This window comes from Camelus dromedarius, chromosome 1 (assembly GCF_036321535.1).
Source record: "Camelus dromedarius isolate mCamDro1 chromosome 1, mCamDro1.pat, whole genome shotgun sequence".
Classification (NCBI taxonomy): domain Eukaryota; kingdom Metazoa; phylum Chordata; class Mammalia; order Artiodactyla; family Camelidae; genus Camelus; species Camelus dromedarius.
In genome coordinates this window covers 37,655,969-37,678,417 of record NC_087436.1, presented here as the reverse complement: position 1 = coordinate 37,678,417, position 22,449 = coordinate 37,655,969, and the positions used below count along the sequence as shown (strand labels likewise).

Below are 22,449 nucleotides of genomic sequence, written 5' to 3'. Positions count from 1 at the left end.
ATAAAATCTTATGCCATAAACAACAAGGGGACAGGGGGTGGGAAGGGACAGACTGGGATTTTAAAAATGTAGAATAGATAAACAAGATTATACTGTACAGCACAAGGAAATATATACAGGATCTCGTGGTAGCTCACAGCGAAAAAAAAGTGTGACAACAAATATATGTATGTTCATGTATAACTGAAAAATTGTGCTCTATACTGGAATTTGACACAACATTGTAAAATGACTATTACTCAATAAAAAAATGTTAAAAAAGCAAAAAGAATCTTATGCCATAAACAACTGATAGAAAAGAGAGTAGATGAAGAGACAGATAAACAACAAAGTCCTACTGTATAAAACAGGGAACTATATTTAATAGCTTGTAATGGCCTATGGTGAAAGAGAATGTGAAAAGGAATATATATATATATATATGTAAATATATTTTATTCATATAACTGAATCACTATGCTGTACACCAGAAATTACAACACTGTAAACCAACTATACTTCAGTTAAAAAAGAGAGAGATAGTATAACCTATTTCTTCCTTCTCTGCCGCACTGGCCCCCCTCCCTGCCCCACCACCACCACAGTGCACAGAGAAGAGTAGATAAAGTTATCAAGACCTGAGGGAAAATGAGAAGAGAACAAAAAGAATAGGGAAAAAGAGTACCTGAATGCTGTGAGTCATCTTGAGGAAACTGAGTCCAGCTTTTCTACTTTCAGGGACTCATCCCATCTGTTGAACTGCCCAGATTGAACATCAAAGAGCAGACAGAGCTTTAGCTTTACCCCTTGGGTTAAGCCTGGGAATGGCACAAGTCTTGAAGAGAAGCTCTCCATAGCACCATGGCCCACAGCTGGAACTCTGGGGCATGTGTAGGTAGGAAATTTCTGAGACAGACAGCTCAACCACAGAGTGGTCTGGAAGTGGAGCCAGAAATTTCTTACATTCCTGAGAAGGCTGCACAAGTGGTTAATTAAAATGATTTAAGGAGTCTTCACCATCTAATTGAGGAAAATGCAGTATTTACCACATGGATCTGAAGACAGGAGATAAGAAGAGGGACTTGGAAGCTTCACTGATTGCCACTGAGGCTATATGCCAATGAAAAGACCATAAGGAGTAGATGACACCAGTGCTAATGGCAGAGTAAGATGGTGGGTTATTGCAGCCCGGATGCCTTCACCCCAAAGTTGCCAGAAAAACCTAGAACATCCAGATAAATTTGAATTTTAGATACACAAAATTTTTTTCCTAAAAGTATGTATGTCCCATACAATATTTTCTTGTTTATCAATGCAATATTTTCTGGAAATTCAAACTTAACTGGGCATCTGTATTTTTATTTGCCATATCTGGCAACCCTATTCCACCTGGATTTCTTCACAAAACCTGCTTCACGGACTGTAGGTGCTGTTATGAGTAGAAGGAGACAGAAGAGAGAATTCCTGCCTGTGACTGCACTGAAAATATAAATTGCCTGAGAAAACACCAAAGTGGCTGAGATTTCCTGCAGTCAACTGGATTAAATTATCTTCTAAAAGACAGGATGGCAGTCCTAGATTGAAACTAAATTCATCTTAAAACACAAAGAAAATTACAATTTTGCACATGTGAGTTCTGTGGTTTGAAATATTTATCTGCTTCAACTTAAACTTCAGAACAGCCCTGTGAGGCTGTTAGGAGAGGCATCTTTGATGTTAATAAGGATTAAGTTGAAGTTCAAAGATGTTAAGTGACTTGCCCCCGTCATCCCATTACGTGTAGGTGGCTGAACCCACACTAGAACCCAGTCCCCCTGGCTTAACCCCCTCACAAAAGAACCTTTTCCCTATGTGGGGAGACATGAATAACACAGCTAAAAGTTATTGGACAAAACATAATTTACTTGTTTGATGCAGGAACCCATTAAGAAATATAATTCAGAAAAGTTTGAAGGGAAGTGAACTTTCTTGAGAACTACACATGAACTGGCTCAACCTCCGAAATCATGTCCAAACAAAATCTTACCAGTTCCCACCACTGCTTGTCCAGAAATTAATTTCTACTGCCAATGAATGGTGGTCAAAAGAGAGGTTTAGCCTTCAAAAATTGTAATTCTATGTTTGAATGAAAAATAAATGTTCTCTTCTCTGCCAGGACTATAATCCATGATCACTTAATGTCATTGCAAATCACTTTATTTTTCTCCTGTACTTTGCCTATGTGTTGACCTCACCTTCACTCATGTACTCATTCTTATAATAAACATTTATTGATTATGGACTGTGGATTGGGTGTTTGCTAAGTACTAGATGAGCAAAACAGATATGTCTTTCATGTACTTTCTGGTTTTTTAATATAAGATCTGAAGATTAGAGGGACCACTCCACTGATGAAGAAATCAATTCTGCATCATTTCATAATCACCAAGTGACTGACTTGGAGACCTCAGGTGAAAAAGACTGCTTTCTTCCTGAGACAAGACATTGCAACATTATATCAGATATTTAAATGCTATTTTTAAACAACCAAAAATTATAGTTATGTATAATAATCATGAAAGAGCTTGTACGTATAAAAATGATGGAGGAATAACAGGAGACTATGGTGATGACTTGTGGGGACACAAGTGATCAAATAACATATATTGGGAGTGTTTTGTCTGAAAACAATCCTGACGCAAAGAAAATCTCTCAAATTCCGAAATTTGTAGATACTGACAGGCATACGTAGAACAGATAAACAAGATTATACCATATAGCACAGGGAAATATATACAAGATCTTGTGGTAGCTCACAGTGAAAAAGAATGTGACAATGAATATATGTATGTTCATGTATAACTGAAAAATTGTGCTCTACACCGGAAATTGACACAACATTGTAAACTGACTCAATGGAAAAAAAAGTTAAAAAATCTCTCAATAGGATAGCCTGCAAAAATTGCAAACATTTGCTAACTGATCTTTAGTGATTTAAGGAGCATTTATTTTAAAACATAAATCTCCCTCACTGGAGGAAAAAAAAGAAATCAATGATCTCACTTTTTGCTGCTTATATCCATAATCCTATAGGAAAAGATATTTATCTAATTTGTGTGTCAAGCCTCACTCTCCTCACAAGTACAGAAGAAGGTAAAAAGTCATAAGACGCATTTCATCTAGAAGGTAGACGTTAGAATGAGCTAAGCATTCCTCAGTGAGAGCTCAAAGTGCCCATTTGGTTCATTATTTCCCCCCACACTCATTAAATAAATTGTTTCTAACCAAACTAGAAATGGGGAAGACTGTGTGAGAAAGAAGGCTTATTGAGGCATTAGATTCCAAACCCAGCTTGGGTTTGGAAGTCCCTACGAGAGATCCACCTCCATCACAGAGCTAAACAGATCAAGAACCGAAAGAATATCTATTTGCTAAACAACTCTTACGGACGTGTTATGGTAACTCCCACGCCAAGAATTTTGCTTCCTTAATAGTGTCACAGATTTACAAACTTCTGGACCCAGAGGCTTATGTTACTCTTCTTTTTGTGTAATAAGAAAGGCGTATCTAAAGTTTTTTCAAATGTAATTGGTGAAGTCATAGAAGGCTAGGAGGTGACAAGCAAAGGTAGACTAATGATTCCAAAAGTAAGGATAATATTTTGAGCTCCAAGTGCCTTTTCAGTGGAAACCCTGAGACTCTCATTCTCTCTCTTTGCTTTGCAGGCTCCTGGATGCCTTATGTTCTTTTAATCACTTAAAATGATCAGATCTACTATAACTTCCCCCTGGATGCCGCCCTTCCCGCTCTTCCCTTCAAGGTCTGGTGGCTTCCTCCACCCACACCCCTAGTGTTGTTGTGCTGCTCCTCTGGCCGCCAAAGTGGCCTGCACTGGAGTTTCTAGGATGATTATTTTCACTGAGACAGAAAGAGTCCTCTTCCAGCTACTGCTTGCATCTCCCAAAGGACAAGCTGTGCCTTCCAGTTTTCTCGAATTCCTTCTCTTGTGAACTTGGGGCAAATCATCGCAGCAATGGAAAAGAAAGACATTGAGTAAGAGAGTGCCCGGCTCAAAGTGTCTCTTACTTACCAACCAAGAGGAGCCCCAGTTTTTTACCTCACTTCTCCTCTTCTTTAGACAGCCATCTGTGCAACAAATGGATGCCTCTCAAAAGTCAGGGAGAGCTTTTGTCTCCCTTCTTTTGTAACAGTTTTCATTCTTGTGTCTTAGAGTGTGATTTTAGCTTACCGACTTGTGTCTCTGTTTTCCTGTGCTGCCTGGTGTTGTACTTCATTTTAAAATAGGGTTCGGGGTGCGCATACACAGCGAGATCTCCTTATCTGGACATATATCTGATATTCACACATAGTGGAAGCCTTCAAAATCTTTGCAATGAATGGAAAGACTAGTACATCATTGATTAGTCATGGGATCATCCTAACTCTCTGGTGATATTTTGGGAGACACAACCCGGCCTCTTAATCCACTCATCTGTTTAGCTTTGAGATTTGATTATACTTTTAGAACCCTAAGACTACAAACGACTCACTGAACTCATAGGTAAGAGAAAGATACATAGCTCATTTCAGTGTCTTCACCCAGGTTGCCAACTGTGAGCTTCAAACACCACGAGGTGCAGCAGCTGAGCTGAGACCTGCCTTCTCATTGCCTAAGAATTTGCTGTTTTTTCCGGCCAACTATTCAAACATTTCCCAGGGAATTGTAAACAGAGCCTCATACAGCAATGCAACTTTTTGTCCCTAACAGGAAAAAAAAAAAAAAAAGAAGAAGAAGAAGAAGAAGAAGAAGAAGAAGGATCGAAACATTCCACAGGTACTCCCACTGAAAATTATATAATGGGATTCAAAGAGGAAGCAAGTAATTGTATGAGAAAAACTCGAAAGATTTTGAGGCTCAAGCTAATCCCACGTCATTATCATCAAAAACAGGGCTTGCTTAGCCCTTTACACTGACAAAGTGCCTGCGCATTTTCACTCACGTCAGTATATTCTTGCCACTTATAGATGAGAAAATAAGATTTTGATAATCCAAATTATATTTTGGTAAAGAAATATAGATTAACTTTCAAAAAAGGGAAATAAGGAAAGGGAAACGAGATCTTTTTTTTTAAACTATGTGGTTACAGAAAGTGTGTGTCAACTTACTGTAGTTTCCAAGAAGATTTTCCCTCGTAATCTTTCGAAGTGTCATAAGTTCAAATTACTCTCTGAACCAGCCAAAGCATTTTCCCACGGCTTTTTACCTTGAGAACACCCAGAGCTAGAATCTGTCCCCAGTCCCTGGGAAATCTTCCCTCAGCTGGTACCAAAGTTATTAAAAGCCAATTCCTAATGCCGTCTTTTAGTTAAAACCGGAAAGGCAAGATTGAATCTAAAAGACAAGACAATGCTCTTAAGCAAATTCAATTCTGGTGGATCATCTTAAAATGTGGACACTTCCTTCCCACCCCCAGGTTGCATCCTTGTTCCCAAGCATTGCTGGAAATCTACTTGCTTGTCCAGGAAATACATTTCAAGCCTCTCATTCACTTTCTTTGCATTTGAAGATATACAATTACAGGGTCATAAATTATTTTTCGTATGTTAATTTTCTCATAGTGTTAAGACCAGGTCTTGGTTTAGTATAACTTCCATTAACACCCATTTTGGAGCTGAATATTGTTCTCACTTAGACAGTTATTTGTCCAGGGGGAGGGGATAGCTCATGGTAGAGTGCATGTTTAAAATGCATGAGGTCCTGGGTTCAATTCCAGTGAAAAAAATTTTTTTTGAAATAAAATTATTTGTCAGTTGCCTACAAGACTTTCAGTGCTCTCTGTTCACCAACTTTCTACCTCAACTCTCCCGGAATATTAAAACCTTCTTACACACTGATGGAATACCTCATATTCCTCAATAATGCTTTTCTGTTTCCTCAAAGCAATGAGTCAGTCTGTTCACTTTTCCTTATAGTAATTCTCCCTCTTATTCTTGGCAAAGACAGAACAAAAAGGGAACATGACATATGTCTCAGGCCTTTTCATTATATCATATTTCTTTTATTCAGCTACACTCTTCCCATCGCATGAAGTCATAAAGAAATTCATTTCCTCCTCCTGGAAAGGGAGGGAGTCTACCTTACTGTTCTGCTTACTTCATTCAGTGGGGAAGTGACAGATGCCCTCCACACTTCCTCTGTCATCGGCTCACCCTTGTCTTCCTCAAAAAGAATTTTTCTTATGCTTTTTTTTTCAGTCCCATCACTATCTCAGTGAGAACGTAAAATTTTTGTTTGTTTTGAATGTAGGATTTCCTTCTGCAGAGTATTATCGTAAATAGTAGTTCAGCAGAGATTCCAGCTGGAAACTAAGCTGTGTTTACTTAAGGAATCAAATAGTTGGAGATACTTCAGATGACAATGGAGGAGGATATGACAGAAGTCTGTGAGAAAAAGAGAGACTTCTGGGGATGGTTCCTGGGAGACTTCACCCTCAGAGAGAGCAAGAGAGAGGGCAAAGCCACAGCAGCTTGGTCCCAGAGTGATGCTTTAAGCCAGAAAGGCTTAAATGATGCTCTGACAGCAGCATCATTCCTAACACCAACTTGAGCTCGGGTGCAGTCACCATGATTCTTATATGAGGGGGGTGGGGAGCTAAAAGCACCATGTATAGGGCAATGTTCAAGTTCAGACAGATCTAGGTTGAGGTCCAAAATCCAATTCTACTGGCTGTAGGACCATGAGAAAATTATTTAGCCTCACTGAACCTCAGTTTTCCTATCTAGATAAGGATTAAATGGGTTGATGTATAGAAATGCTTTGCAAACAGCCAACCCAGAGTGGTCACTCAATATATGGCAGCTAAAATCCAAACCACGGAAAATCAAAAAGACTGTTACACATACCTCTGACAAACACTGACTGTGTAAAGTACCCCTGGGGACCCGTGTAGCTAAAGTTGGGGGAGGGGAAATCTTTCCACTGAAGTGGAGAGAGTAGTAGTGCTTAGCTGCTTTTGGGCTCTGGAGAACATATCAGAATATTAGGCTGACTTGGCACAGTGAGTGGTGCCACGATGACGCATTCGAGCACGGTACAGCTGACATCTAGAAGCCGCAGTGATAGGTGAGCATCTGACAACCAGTGGCAGTCACCAGCTTTAGGATACGATACTGGGCTTGTGAGTGTACATTCAACAGTCCCCTGTAGACTTTGACAATTATTTGTGGAAGGATTCTGGAGATAAGTTAACCTGGGAGATGGGCAATGGAAAGTTGTGGGGGGGAACTAAGCAGTTTTAGCAGGAAAGATATTGAATTCACCTTTGAAAATGCTGAGTGAAGTTGATGTGAATATAGAAAAGAACTCCATGTTTAGTAAGTGTCCCCATGTCATAAGTCATCAGCATGTATCTTGTAGTTAATGAGCCAAGGACTATGGACAGATCTCTAGGTGACATTGATATAACCCAGGAAGGTGATGTAAGAGAAGTCAGTGAAGGTTGAGTGAGAAGATCAGAGGAAAACAGGGAGGGTTTGGGGGGATAATTTTATAGATGTCAATGGAGTAAGACATTTTAAGAAAGTTGAATTCATGAATGGTGTCAAATGCAAATGAGAGGACAAGTGAAAAAATCAGATGCAAAATGACCACAGATTTATAAAGGTAGAGCTTGTCAGTGGTGTGACGGGGCCAGAAAGTCTTGGACACCATGATCACTAAGCTTGGCTGTGATGTGTAAGAGCAAGTTAGAACATAACCCACAGAAGAATATGAGGTGTTATCTGTGTTCAAAAGTGGAGGAGACTTGAACATCTTTTAAGCTGGTAAGAGGTGATGGAGAGACTGAAGATACAGTAGCCCAAACACAGTTTAGTGATTAGTTTTGTAATGTGGTGACTCAAACTCAACTCAGTCTTCATCACTACTCAGCAACTCACTTTAGTTTTGCACCTCTCTCCTGTCTCTCTGTCTCTCAATGTCCATGTCATATCTTCCCCTGTTTCAAACACTGGACCTCACCTGGTACTCTCTCACCTTCTTAGCTAGATGTCTTTAGCTCACACTTCAGGTAGAAAATAAAAAAAAACATCAGCCAGGAATCTGCTCTTCTTTGCCTGGATATGTATAGGAAAACGAGCAAAGTTCCTCAAGGAAGTAATAAGGGAAACAGTATCTTAAAGAGATACAGAGGTTCCAGTCAAGTCCCCAGATAGAGAACTAATTAACCAGAGGACGGCAATAAGGATGTAGGAGTGGTCTTCAGCATACAAGGAGGAATCTAGAAGACGATGAACAGAATGGGGAGGGAAGTCAGTCGTGAGCAAATGAGTCTTAGGGGCTGAGACTCAGAGAACATGAGGGTCAGGGTACCGGAGGGATTCAAGTTCTCTTCATTAACTTTCTTTCTGGGATAGACAAGACAGCTGCTAGAGAAAAGAACACATTCCCATGAGGGGAGGAAGCCCTTGCTGGGAGTTAGAGGTGTATGTATGAGGGTTGGGAGCAGGGGCCAGAAGAGAAGAAAGGGAGGGGAGAGAAGTCTCCTTGGCCTCTCATCGTTAGCAGAGAGTCACTTCTAACGTGGAAAAGAAGTACTTCATTTTCAGAAGTAAGTTTCTAAGCCAGAAGAAGTGCATAGATATAGAACACACAAAATACTATTTGTTCATTGAATGAATGAAAGAAAGAGGTACAGGGGTATCCACAACATATGAAGTGAAGAAGAGGCAGGTTTAACAAAACAGAGTGCGTGCACACGTGCGAGTGTGCACACGTGTGTGCGTGTGACAGAAGGAGAAACTAAGTTCCCAAATGCCCAGATGCCCTCTAGCAGGGGGGCTTGGAGAGGGTTTCAGAGGCCAGTACATGTTTGGTGAGGCCTGAGGCTTATACAATTCCAGGGCCTCCTTTAAGAGAAAAAGGATACAAATTTATGAATGCAAATTAGATACAAAAGTAAATATTTGTTCTGGGAATGCAAGCTTCACTAGCTGCACAAGAAATCTGTCTCTACATGGTTCTTACAGTTTTCTCAGAGCTTAGGATAGCTTTTCCACAGTGAGTATGAAGTACCTTAGAAATAAGAACCAAAGTAGGAGGTACGTAAATGTTTCTAATGTCAGTCATGCTCTCTCATTTACTTACATTAGAATTTTTTGAAGTGATCATTAGAGATGTTTCTAATTGGAAGGGTGGCAGAGCTTAAGAGCTTATGTTGTCATTTATGATGTATTTCTAGAAAGTCACCCACAAAAGTCCTAGCTTGAGCTTCCCCTTGAATTTTATTTGCTTACATAAATCACCATAGACAAATATCTTGAAACAAGAGGAAATTCAAACAACTCCTTTAATAAGGAAAATCTTACTTTTCCTTTAAAAAATGGACATGAGATGTGCTGATTTTAGTAACCCTGTTTAAGTGGGTTTACATAAATTAGATGACCTCCTTCCCAAAAAAATGAGTTGTCGCTGCATTAAGCATTCTTACCGAGGGCATGAGCTCTGCCCCCTTTCCTGTGGTCACAGTCGCCTGGTATCACACTCTGAACTGGAAGGACCTTCTGCTGAAGGGTTTCTTTAGTAACAGGAAGTGACTGTGTAAGAGAAGTTTATACTGGTTCACTTTGTCCTTTCAGCCATCAAGGAAGTCTGTTACTGTAAATGACGTGGGGACTGTCCCCATACCTTCCTCTCGGTGAACACGCTCTTGAAAGGTGTATGGAGAGAAAGTAGAAAGAAGGTGTTTTCTTACCTTGACAGAACACAGACTTCTGTAGCTTGGCATGGCCCCCGGGGGGAACCCTTTGGGATCAGGAGAAGCACTCCTCTCAATCAGATCGCAGATTGTATTATCCAGCTCCACGCTTTCACATCTACCCGGGAGACACGGGAGAGTCAGGTTTTACAAAGGTCATTAAAATTGTTACGTGTCTGTGAATGACTCGGAGGTGCTATTTGTGTATGATACCTCTCTAGAATCTTCAGATCTCTAATCTCATTTTATATTCAATAGTTGCTGCCATGAGATCACTTCAAAGACTATGAGAGTTTAATTTTCACTTACTTGCACATTGATTCAAAGTAATGAAGTAAGATACCAACAGGCTGACGAATTTTCACGGTCTGATGACAGTGACCAGAATTGAGCGTGCACAGTGAGCCTGAGCTTTACATACATTTTCTTACTCAGCGGGCACAATCATCCATGGCAATAGTCAGCATTCCCTGCATTTTACAGATGCGCAAACTTGGACCTAGGAAGTTAACCAAGTGACTAATTTATGTGAAATCAAGCTGCAAAACATTGGCAGGGCCAAGATCGGACTCAGATCTGTAGGATTCTATAGCTTGTCTCTTGACCATTTTTGCTCTGTTTCCAATTAACCTGAGAACAAATCCCTAAGCAATTATTTGCCACCAAATGGAAATAGTATATTAAAGCCAAAGAGTATCTGGAAGTTACTTTAATGACAATCTAGTCCAACTTGTATCATTTATCAGAGAACCTGAATGAATTGCTCACATTCCCATGACAATTAACTGATAACGTCAAGATTTAAATCAGATTTTCTGACTCAAGTCCATTTTTCTTTCCATTAGATCATGTTGGCTTGATGGAGAAATTTTCTCATAAAAAATACAGTTCATGAGAAAAATGCACTCATTTTGTGATTTTTTTTTTTTACTTTTTTTTTTGCCTGCCTCACCATTTTTCACCCCCTAAAAAATAACCCCTTGGATTGAGGTAGGAGTTCTTTCAGGAGCACTTTTAAAAGGTGTCTCCAAGTAAAATAAATATGTAGGTGGGTGACGTAATCACATGGGCTCTCTGCCCAGTCCTTTACCTCCTTTGAGAATGGCTCCCAGAAGGGGGCTCTGACAGCCATGCTTGCTGACACTACTTGACTTCACTTCCGTGGTTATAACTGATTGGACCAAGAGTAAACAACCGATCCTGGCTTGGCCAGTGAGACTCTCTTCTCTGCACAGAGGGAGCTAAGAATGAAGCAAATGGGTCGGGAAATGCAGAGCAGTGAGATGGAGTCCTGGCAATTTTCTAGTCCTGAATCAGCCCTTTGTAAGCCATGAATGCCCTTCTACCTTTACATTCTGCTAATCACCCTAAATCTTTACAATGAATTAGCTTTGTCTTTTTTTTTTTTTAAGCTAGGTTTTTGGTGTCTGTTATTTGTAATAGAAAAAAAAAATCTCTAAATAATACACCTCAACCCTTCCATTTTATATTTATTTATTCTCTCTCTTGGGCTGTGTAATATTGGTACCTCATGTCCCACATATGATGCCACCATATATAACAAGCTACTGGGTGTACAGTAAACCCCTCGTGGCTCAAACGCTCGTCGTGCATAGCATTGAGTTTGGACCGATCCTCATGGCTTCTCACAACTCTCAGAGAAGAGTCACAAAATTCCTTTAATAACTGCCCCCAATCCTTCAGGTTAATTAGATTCCCAATTAATTAATTAGTCCAATGGAATTGGACTAGACTGAATGCCAAGCCCCCGAGGCAGCTTTCTGACCTATTCTGAACCAGACTTGCCTGCCAAGAGGTCGCAACAGTTTCTGGTACTATGTTCCACTGTGGCAAACATGTTACTGAATCCAAATCCCAGAGGGGATCATTTTGAGATTACCCGCTGTGACCTCCTCGTCCCAAAATGATCCAGCTCCCTTGCTCTGCTTCTGAGCTCATCTTCTATTCCCCTCTGCCCTGCCTTTTTCTTCTAGGCCCCATCACAGTGTCCAGAACGTGCCAAGCATGCTTCCCACACCGAGGCTTGGTGTGTGCCCTTTCCTCCCCTCGTGCCACTGAGAGCCTGCCTCGCATGTCACTTGATCACAAAAGCCTCTGCTGAGCAACTCACCTGAAGTAGCTTTCTCACACCCATCACTACTGGCCCTTCATTCTGTTTTATTTTCTCCTTAGAATTTGGTATTATTTTGATTTCATATTTGTTTACTGTTCCTCTCCCCAGCTCCCATACAGGCCTCACACCTGCCCCGTAAAAGAAGAAGGGCCTTTGTCTGCTTTTATTCACTGCTCTGTTTCTTGGCCCAGAGTGTGACCTCCCTCAATAAATATTTGTTATTGAATAAATGTGACTCCATGATGAAGTTTAATTCAAAATATTAACTCAAATCTTACAGTGAATTACTTATTTAAGATGTATGCAAATAATCTCAAACTCACAAGACCGGTAAAGTTGGGACAAAAATCATTAAGCAAGGAGACGTTGACAGCAGCTTTAGTGTGGACACGTGAGCCTAGCAGTTACTGCCGTCGTGTGTGCTTTTACACTTGAATTATGTGCCTTCTTCGAAACTCAGCAATCATTCATTGAGTATCCACTATTGCAGGGTCCCGACTTTTCGCAGAAATAATCATAATCAGTGATGATCTGCACAGTATTTCAGCTTTAGTGGTGAATATGCTTAGAGGCCAACGGCCACCTTTTTGTGTCTTACTAGGACACATCAGCAAAGGTTCTGCCTCAGAAGAGGGGCCCTGCTCCCTGCCCTGAGAGCGGGGTTCACACTCGTCCCTCAGAACAATAGCCAAAGAGGGAGGGGCCCTTGTGGAACTCATGGGCTCCTGGTCTTGGAGCAGAGTGAGCCTCTCTGGTGACCAGAGCTTCAGTGACTTTGACCCCCATGGAAAGAGGAGAAGTGATGGCAAAGAGGAAGAGAAACAGGCGGTGGGGACCGGAGGTGGGGAGCTTCTGGTCACACCTGTGGGGATGGGGGGACTCAGTGCTGACCACTGTGGCAGGGACAGGGCTCGGCCCCAGGAGCCCAGCTCAGAGCTGAAGGGCCATGGGTGGCATGGAGCTAAGAGATTATAGCTCAGCCAGGACTTGATGCTTCGTTCGCTTCTCAGGGCCATTGTCATCATCATTGTCATCGCTAATGACTGCGCCTCAGAACTTCCATGTGAAGCTCTGAAAGAAGCATTATGATGCAATACAATGGAGAAAACAGGCTTTTAGGGTTGAACATAACAGTGGGACCTAGGGTAAGTTTCTCACTTTCTATGGCCTGGTTTATAGGAAGAGAAAAACAATGCTGCACTGTGAGGCTGGCAGCAGGACCAGTGACAACATACGTCAGGGTGCAGCACCAGACCTAGGTCCTTAGTGACTGATGCCACTGCTCTTACTCTGAGGCTCTGGCCCAGTTACTGAACATTCTAACAAATAAGTTTGGAAAGTAGGAACCATAAATGTAGTATGTCGCTGAAAATAAAAATAATTTTAAAAGCACAAAAAATTTGGTTAAAAACATAATCAGCAGGTTTAGTCACACCTTGGATAAAGGCTATGTTACTACTTGGGTTTTATGAAATTCTTCTCAGATCTTTTAGATTATTCTTTAACATAAGAACTTAGTGAATGAAAATAGTTTTATATTGTTTTTAACTAGTGAAATTCATTACATTTTATGAATTTTAATAGGCCTTAGAGTTATTTTACAAAAGAAAGTACTATTTATCCAGGTTGATTTCTTTCCTATAAAGCTCTAAATTCTGACAATTGAAAGAAAGAATTAATAAAAGTTGTAAACTCTCCTTTTCTCTTCAGATCATTAAATAATTGCACACAGCAAAATTATATTCTTAATATAACGTTATGACCCAAGGTTTGGAGTAGAGTTAAAAAAAAACAACACTCTACCGAACTTTTAAATGCAAATAGAACAAATCCTACGTAACCTTGCCTCAGTTTTCCTGCGTACCTCTTATCCTCACCTTAGGATCTGTTCCCTGGTTCTACTCAGCTGATTAGGTGAGGGGTGCAGCTCCACTTGTCCTTACTCTGGGCCCTATCCCTTAGCCACCCTTATTTTTTCAGATAAGAAATGTGAGCCTCAGTGAGGTTAAGTACCTTTTCTTAAGGTCACTTGACTTATGAGGGGCAGGGTAAGTACGCACTCTGAAGCCCATGGCTTTTTAATTTACCATTGGGTTGCTAGTGATTTTAGGAAGAGTGACTACAGCCGGACCACAGAGGACTGTGTCATTCCCAACTAACTAGGCTTAGGTTTTCCATTATAAGGGCCATTTCTGCTTCATTTCCAAAGAAAACAGCCAATTGGTGCCCACAGCTGACCTGTGGCTGACCTATAAAGTCAGGTATTAGGAGAGGCTTAGAGACAAGCTATGAGGACCAGGTGCTTCACCAACAGCCTATCTTTTATGTGGCCCTGGTTTTCCTAAGTTTGGAGTCCTGGACCAGAGTCCAGAATGAGATGCAGCAGGTTCATGAATCACCCTAAATCAAACTAAATACAAAATTATGTATGTTGTAATTGTCTCTTTCTGAAGAGAGGGTCTATTGTTTTTTCTTGACCTCTCCCGTCATGAACCCATGTTAATTTATTGCCATGAGTGACTACTTTAAATTCGAATCTCATCATCATTTGTCTGAGTACATTTTGATTTCAAAAAAAAAAATTTAGCACAAAAGAACTGTGAAAATTCAGAAATGACTCTGAATCGATTAACTAAAATCCTGATTTGAGGTGGCCTCCTTATGAAATTGCAAGTAAACAGAGAATTATATAGGTGGTACTATTAGGCTGAGAGCTCTCCTAGTAGTGACAGAACTCAGTGAAGCCCCGTAAATTCCTGTTGGGCCTTTGGCTTATTCATTGCTTGTTTTAAACTTGCATGGATGTGAATCTCCTTCGTTACTATCCCTCCTTCCTACTCTTCACCCACAAGAATAAAGCAACCTAGAAAGTAAATAGAAATGATATTAATATGAATTAGATTTTAGCAATAGAATAGTAGGCTAAGCCAATGTGACCATGAAGCTTTTTTCACAAATAGCTTTCCCTAAGTTATATATGATGTGTGAACTGTTTTCCCCTAAACTGCTGTTGGGAGGTGACGACCTGCCCGGTAACCCAGTGAGAAACCAGAGAAAACAGGGAAAGAGGGGAATGTGTTTCAGGTCTACTTGGAGCCCTCAGACTTTTATCCCATATTCAAGAGTCTCCAGTACAGAAGCCTCCAAAAAATTATCCAATAAAGCAAGCGAGGGACACAGCATGTCTTTGTGTGCTATTATTTAATAGGCTTATCTAAGGTTTATTAATGATTTAAATGTTACTATTTGATTAGAGCCTAGACATTGTTCATTTGCAGAATCCTCACTGATAGAAAAGATAATCTCAAGGATTTTGGCTTACTGCCTTATAAGGCATTACCAGTTTTTAAACATAATCTAAACATCTTACTCTAATATTCCTTTATTAAATTGCCTGTAAATACCCAGTTCTTCAAATACTCTTTGAGCGAGCCTTCTTACCTTTCTGGATACCTCATTAACCACTGAGCTGAATTAAAACAGTTGACGTGCATTCATTTTATATTTGTAGGACAGTCGTATTTTCAACTTTTTGTGCCTTGTACATGAACGCCGCTGGCTATCTATACTTTAAGACCACAGAATGTCCAGTCACTGATAATGTCTTCTGGTGAGCGTGCGGCCCAAAACCACCAGACCTGATTTTTATGGTTACGTGCTACGGTTGCCTCATTATTCTTGACAAGTAGTGTAAATTCCTCAAAAAAAAATTTACATTTAGTAGACAAAACAGAAACCACAATCTTGGAAATAACCTGAAGATCATTTAATTCCTCTCCTGCTTCTAGAAGACAGAGAAATGAAGCTCAGAGGGGTTAAATGGCAGATAGCAAAGCCAGGGCAAGAATTAGGGACACTAGGGTTTTTTCTTCTTACACACACTCGCCGACCTCAAATGTCCACATTTCCTCCCAGGCTGCTGCCAAGGTCACATTTAATGCTTTGATCTTCCTTCACAAGCCAAGTGTTTTTAGGGAAGATTCTGGAGAACAAAGCGTATTTTCAAATACAAGACAAGGAAAAATCAATAGCAAGTTCTTCTCTAAAGGAAATGCTTCCAGATGTTCAAAGACCAGGAATTGTAACCTCTGGGGACCCAGAATAAGAAGTGTTGTCTATAAACCTACAATCAAGCAGTAACTTGTAGGTTTTACTTTTTGTCATTGTGATCAGTACTCAGCGTGCACTCCTGGCTATTTGGGGGAGGAACAAACTCTCAATAAAGAAGTTACTCTGTGTAAATGTGTTTTAGACCCACAAGTCATGGCGTTTTAAGTATTTTAGTAATTGGGAACTTTAACATTTGTGATTTAAGGAGGTAATGGGAGAGAAAAGGTTTGCTCACAGAATTTTGAAAGTAGCATTGGCCTCAGGAAAGAATGAGTATTCCTAGAGTTTAGCCCAAGGCCATGTGGCTTAATGATCTAAATGCATGTCTAAAAGTGGTCTTCGCAAGTCTGAAAGTAAAGCCCAGAGGATAGGGATAGTTTTTATAAACTCAGGCTCTGTTATTGCCCTCAATCTGCATTCTTGGCTGGATCCCTGTTTACTTCCTCTCTGCTTTTGTGATGTGCCAGGTAGCTGAACTGAGGCCAGGGACCCGAGCCAGACCTCTCGTGGCTGTGCCCTGGAGGAACTGGGGGGCAGAGGAGCCAGACTGGAGCAGAGATAAAGCGCTGCTGCAGGTGCTGATCAGACCGCGAAAGGTTACAGGTCTGCACGGGCTGTAGGACCCACATCCCCTACAACTCTCCTGCGGAGATAGGTTTGGCCTCCTTATTGGAACTGTTCTGCACCAGCGAGACATTCTCATCCATGAGGGAAGAGTGACAGACTGAGACAGGGTACAGCGTCTGTAGACACACACAGTTTTCAACTGAAGATACTCTGGTACATGCACAACTTGGCCTTTTTGCCTGGCTAAATGCCGTTCTCATCTTAAACCTGGGATGGAAACTGCACCCGAGATTGCACGAGGTGTTCCAGCTATGTATTTCCATGGCAACCTGTATTTCCCCCACTCCACGGCTTATTACACCTGATTGTAACGGCGTGTCTACTCGCATGTCTCCTCCATTAGATGAGACCTTCCTGGAGGCAGGCACAAGTTCATCCTCTCTCCAGAGCCTCCCAGTGATTATTTAATGTTTGACAAGAGAACAAATAGTCAAAGACAACTAGGCCTGAGGTCAACAAGGATACCAGGTAGTACTGAAGGAGGGGAAGCTTGTATTAAAAAGTCCCACGTAAAGGGGGGAGGTCATAGCTCAGTGGTAGAGCGCGTGCTTAGTTAGCATGCCTGAGATCCTAGGTTCAATCCCCAGTACCTCCAAAAAAAAAAAAAACAAAAACAAAAAAACCTGAAAAGTCCCATCTAGGCTCTCCTTGGGATCCACGTGATTTCTTCCCTCCTCTTCTCAGCGCATCTGCCCCAGGAAAAGGAGCTGACCAAGGCCTCACAGTGAAGACTGTGACCTGGGACACACTTTTCTGTCACAAGCTATAGACTTTCCCGCATCAGCAGGAGGGATTTCGGAGTGGAGGAGCCCTTTCCAATTCCCGGGAAATAAACCTATGGTCAGGTTGCTACTTGAGAGGAAACATAAATAAGGAATAAAATCTTATCCAAAGGCAAGTAGTCAGCATGATTCTCCCGTCTCCTAACAAGCTCCGTGAGATTTTATTAAGAGAAGAATAACACCATTTTTACACATTAGATCTGATGCGTAGGCTGAACCTAAAAGACCAAGGTTTGCTGGGGTGTGAGTTTCTTTTCTCTGGGAAGCAGGGTCCCTCGAAGAGGAACAGCAGAAAAACAAAGTCATGCCAAAATTGCTACTTTCCCTGCTATTTATTACAGAGTTGAAAACGCCACAAAATGCACCCACTGACAAGAATACAGGAAGACAGAGTTTGGTAGCTTTATGGGTCAATAGAGGTAGATTCCTTGGTGTTTGTGTTATTATTATTGTGTTAATATGGCATTCTGTCATCAAGGTTGTTTCTCACTTGTTTAAAATTTCATTCTTTTGAAGAAGCAAAGACTATAAAAAGTCAATAATCTTAAGGATTCAGGTGATAGGAAACATAACTTCCAACCAGCATCATGAACAAGTTAAACCTCTATTTTTAGGTCAGGAAAGCATTGGCACTTATTCTAAAATTTGTTAATGCTTTTGCACATGGTTCTCCAGGGTAAATATGCTCGTACTGAGTTATGGAAATCAAAATTAAAGTAGCTATCCATGCAGAGCAAAATTAGATATTTAATTGTGAATGCTGAACAATGGCAGAGTATCCTGCCCTGAAACATGCTACTGCAGCATAAGGATTATTTTGAGCAAAATACACTCAAAAAACAGCAGATAAAAGAAAAGCATTCTGATCTCCCCTTTTTCTTCCTGAAAACAGGAGATTAAAGTCCCTTGTGAAAAATGCTCTCCTTATACCAGGAAGAAAGAAACATTCTTATCATCAAGGACGGGAAATTAAGGCCAAGACAAATCTGTATAAACAGACCTTGTTAAAATTTATCTCCCTTTAGCCTCACCATACATTTCAGTTATTTTTCCATAATTGTCTCTCTTTGTTCAGTTTAGTATAAAAGCATTTATACTAAATATACCAATTTTGCCAATTCTTTGAATCTTCATTTCCTTAAGAGGGTTCCCATGTCACAGAAAACTTAAGTTTGTGTGCTTTTTCCCTTAAGCTATCTTTTGTTACAGAGCCCCAGCCAAGAATTTCTCTCCCCTACACTGTTCTTGGAAATAAGCATTTCAACAGGATCATTAAATTATATCTTTTACAGTTGTGTCTCTTTTGAAAAAGCAAAGTAGGTAAGTTAGATCTGGTATATTCATCTTATATAACCACATTTTGGTCATTTTGGTGTCATCTGCAGTTTTCCTTTAATTTATCAAAATGTATAATCTCTCAAATCTCTACTTTACTCAATATCAAGTTGTGACATTCTCTGGGAAGGTTGGAAGACTGCATTTTGAGTCATATCTAATAATTATAATATTTTCCCTAGTATCTCATTGCTATTTATGCTATTTATTATGCTATTTATTTATGCTATTGACTATGTATTTGGGTAAAAATTATCATCAGATAACAAAACAATATTATCTTAAAACTATTCTCTCAAATCAATATTGTTAAAGCTGAATTTCATTGGGACAAATATTTGAAAGGACTTGTTTTTTAAGGCCAGCCATGGGTAAAATAATGTTATGCAAATTATTTTAAATCATTGCAAAAATGGTGAGAAAGAGATATTTTAATAACTATATCTGAAGCATTAAATAATTTAGACATCATATACTTGAGAGCTGTATAAAAAATTTTAAGTAGAAATAGTTTACCTTTCTATTTATTTGATCATTAAATAATATTTATTTGAACTATATCAGTTTAAGCGTGAGTTTTTCATATCTGTCTTGAAGTTTCATTTTAACATGTGATTAATCACAGTTCTTTTTTTAATTCGTCCGCAGTTTTGGAGTTTGCAGCTGCCAGGTGGAGGATGACAATGAGGCAGTTTCCGAGCAGAATCTACACCTGACTCGTCTATGGATGGTGAGGAAATAATGGAATAAACTATGGAGACATTTCTTCTGTGTGAAATATTTGGAATATTTCATAACAGCTTTACCAAGGGTCACAAACTGACACGACAATTTGATTTCATTTCTTATCTTGCAATCACACGTCCCAATTCTTCCGCCTAGCTGATAAAGTGGGAGCCACTTTTTGTTGAATCTCTTGCATTCGTTTTGTTAGAGGTGGTTCATAACATGCTAAGTCAAATCATGATCAGTTATTAGTATGTGTAGAGTAAACCTACGTATTTAATGAGAACTGCTTCTGAAAACGTTTTACAAAGGTATAAACAGGTTCATTTGCAGTTGAAAATATTGCATTGATTGAATGATGCCTCTAGAGGGCGCTCTGCATTCAGTTCAGGTAGAAACTAGTTTCTTATGTTCACATTTTCTGTTAAGGTTTTCATCGTTTTCAGCTCAGGAGAAAAAGAGGGGAATGTGTGGTGCGAACATTTGTAATAATTTTAGCTCATTTCTTTTGTTTTTCACTGAATTTTAAACTTTTAATAAAACATACTTCCTTTTCAATAAAGTTTATTTTTGGATTTTTGTAGTCATCGCTTTACATTTATGTAATAGGCTTAATTGAAATAGCTTTCCTCCCACAGTGGTAAGTTAATTTCATTAAAGGTTGTAGCAGTTTATATTCATTTCTTTCTTTTTTTTATTTCCCAGTGTTCAAGTGGATGTGAAATTGCTGAGCCTAGAATTTCTTTTTTGTTCCAGAAATTAGGAAGTACTTTAAGAACTAGTTAAATATGGGACAATTTCAGCATCAAAATAATTAATGATAAGAATACATTATAACTCATTAACTAAATAAAATAGGATTCGTTCATTTATATATATATAACATTTAAAAAGAAACAGATGGGGACAGAAGAAATCTTTTTATTACATTGGAATACCTACTAATAAATGTAGAAGAAATTATGGTATCAGAAAACCACTATTTGGTAGTCATCATATTAAGCATTTAAATAGCAAATTTCAATGGATGCTAAAGCTCATGGCTGAATTTTTGATGAGGAATGGGATATTTACATAATCTCACAGGCTCTCCCTCCTCCAATACTTAGTGATACTAAAGGAAACCCTAAAGAGTTACTTTACACTGGAGAATCTTGGCACACACCACTTTACTCAAATGATCAAGATTAAAATCACCTATAATGAGAAAAATCCAAAGTGATCATCTGATAAGATGCATTAAAAATATAGCTTCACATCTGTAGTATTCTTGCTAAAAATGTATGATCTGAATCTAATTATGGGGAAAACATTAGACAAAAGCAAACTGAGACACATTCTGTTAAACATCAAGCCTATAGTCTTCTTAAGTGTCAGGTCATGAAAGTCAAGCGAAGACTGGGGAACTGTCCCAGACTGAAAGAGGCTAAAAATCGTGAAAACTATAGGCAAACTATGATCCTGCATTGGATCTTTCTTTTTCTATGAAGGACATGAACAGGAAAATACGCAAAAAGAGTGAACGGGTTGGAGGATTCGATGGAAGTGTTGTAACAATGTTCATTTTTGATTTTGATCAGAATATGTCACTCTCAAATATGCCACTTTGACAGAAGGATTATTTTGAGCTGAAGGCAATTAAGAATTAACAAGTTCAGGAAAAGGTATCTGCTCTCCCCTGATCTCCCTAGGCACATATTTCCTTTTGTGAATATGGCATAAATTTTGCTCCTTTCCTGTACCAGGATGAGAAGAAAGACCCAGACTGGAGATGACGAGCTGGCACCAACATGAGTCTGTGTAAAGAAACCTCACTAAACTGGCCCATATATCTCTCAGTAACTTCACTACAGCTTATTGTCCCCTCAAGCCCAAACTCTCTTTCCTTTATTAAGAAGGGTATCAAAGCTCTTAAGTCTAACTCCCTCTCTGAATTTCATTTATTTTCTGTGAAGTCCTATGCAAATTAAAAATATTAATAAATGTATATTCCTTTTCTCTTGTCAATCTGTTAAATTCTTAGCCCCTCTGACACTGAACCTAAGAGGGTAGAGGAAAAATTTTTTTCTTCCTGATAGATGCTTATCTTGTGGTTACACAGGAGAATGTCCTTGGTTGTAGGAAATGTACACTAAGTAATCCAGTGGTAATTTATTTCTGAATGGCTCAGGGAAAAAAAAAAAGAACCTGGAAATTTGAAATTATTTTAAAATTAAAATGTACATAAATATTAAACCTAAAAAAATAAAATCTGATTTGACACTTAAATTACTATGCTCAATGTAGAAACCATCTTATAAAAATGAAATCAGCATTTCATTATGTAGCAGAAACTAAGATGCAGGCCAGTAAATCTTCTTTGAGATTTGTGAAATTAGTGCAAACCAAAACAAAGCAAAGATAATTTAGTGTTTTGTTCCACTTTTCTAAAGGAATATGGCAGAAGAGCTTTTCTGTGAATCAAATACTTTGATAGTCTATTCTAGCCCAAGGATTCCAAAACTGAAATGAGCTATTTCTGCCATAATTTTAAAGCCCAGATAGAAAAAAAAAAAAAAAAGCAAAATAAACAAACAAAACCTCAAACCTTGAATATCTTCATCTTTGCTTTGAAATGTCTGGCATCTCACCTCCCTGTAGACTTCTCATAATAAACATGTAGGGTCTGCTGAAATTCTCTGCTATAATTCCAGATTAGATATGTCCACCTTTGGAAATGTGAGTTAGTGCTAAAACCCATTCACAACAGAAAAAAACTCCCAAAACTCAGAAATATTTTTTTCTCATTTAATTCAACAAATATTTCTTTAAAATTTCTCTGTATAAAGCTCATTAACCTTCAAAAGCCTGTGTCCTCATGATTTTTCATGTGATTCCAAATGAAAGTAATGTACATAAAAGGGTTTTTTTCTTTCATTAATTACTTTTTTACACACAATGATACAAACTTTGGCATCAGAGAACATCACAGGGATTTAAAACGGATATTTATTAATTTAAGAAACAAAAGCTATAATACAAA

General features: G+C 39.2%; 1 protein-coding gene across 2 annotated transcripts in view; it reads right to left on the bottom strand.

The window, feature by feature from the left end:
- Nucleotides 1-22,449, bottom strand: part of TNIP3 (TNFAIP3 interacting protein 3) — an 82,146-nt gene that overhangs the window by 37,865 nt on the left and 21,832 nt on the right. For both annotated transcript variants that reach the window (XM_064477182.1, XM_064477227.1), the window contains exon 2: nt 9,711-9,831. In XM_064477182.1, coding sequence (XP_064333252.1) covers nt 9,711-9,831 — 121 coding nt within the window. The remainder of the gene's footprint in view (nt 1-9,710; nt 9,832-22,449) is intronic.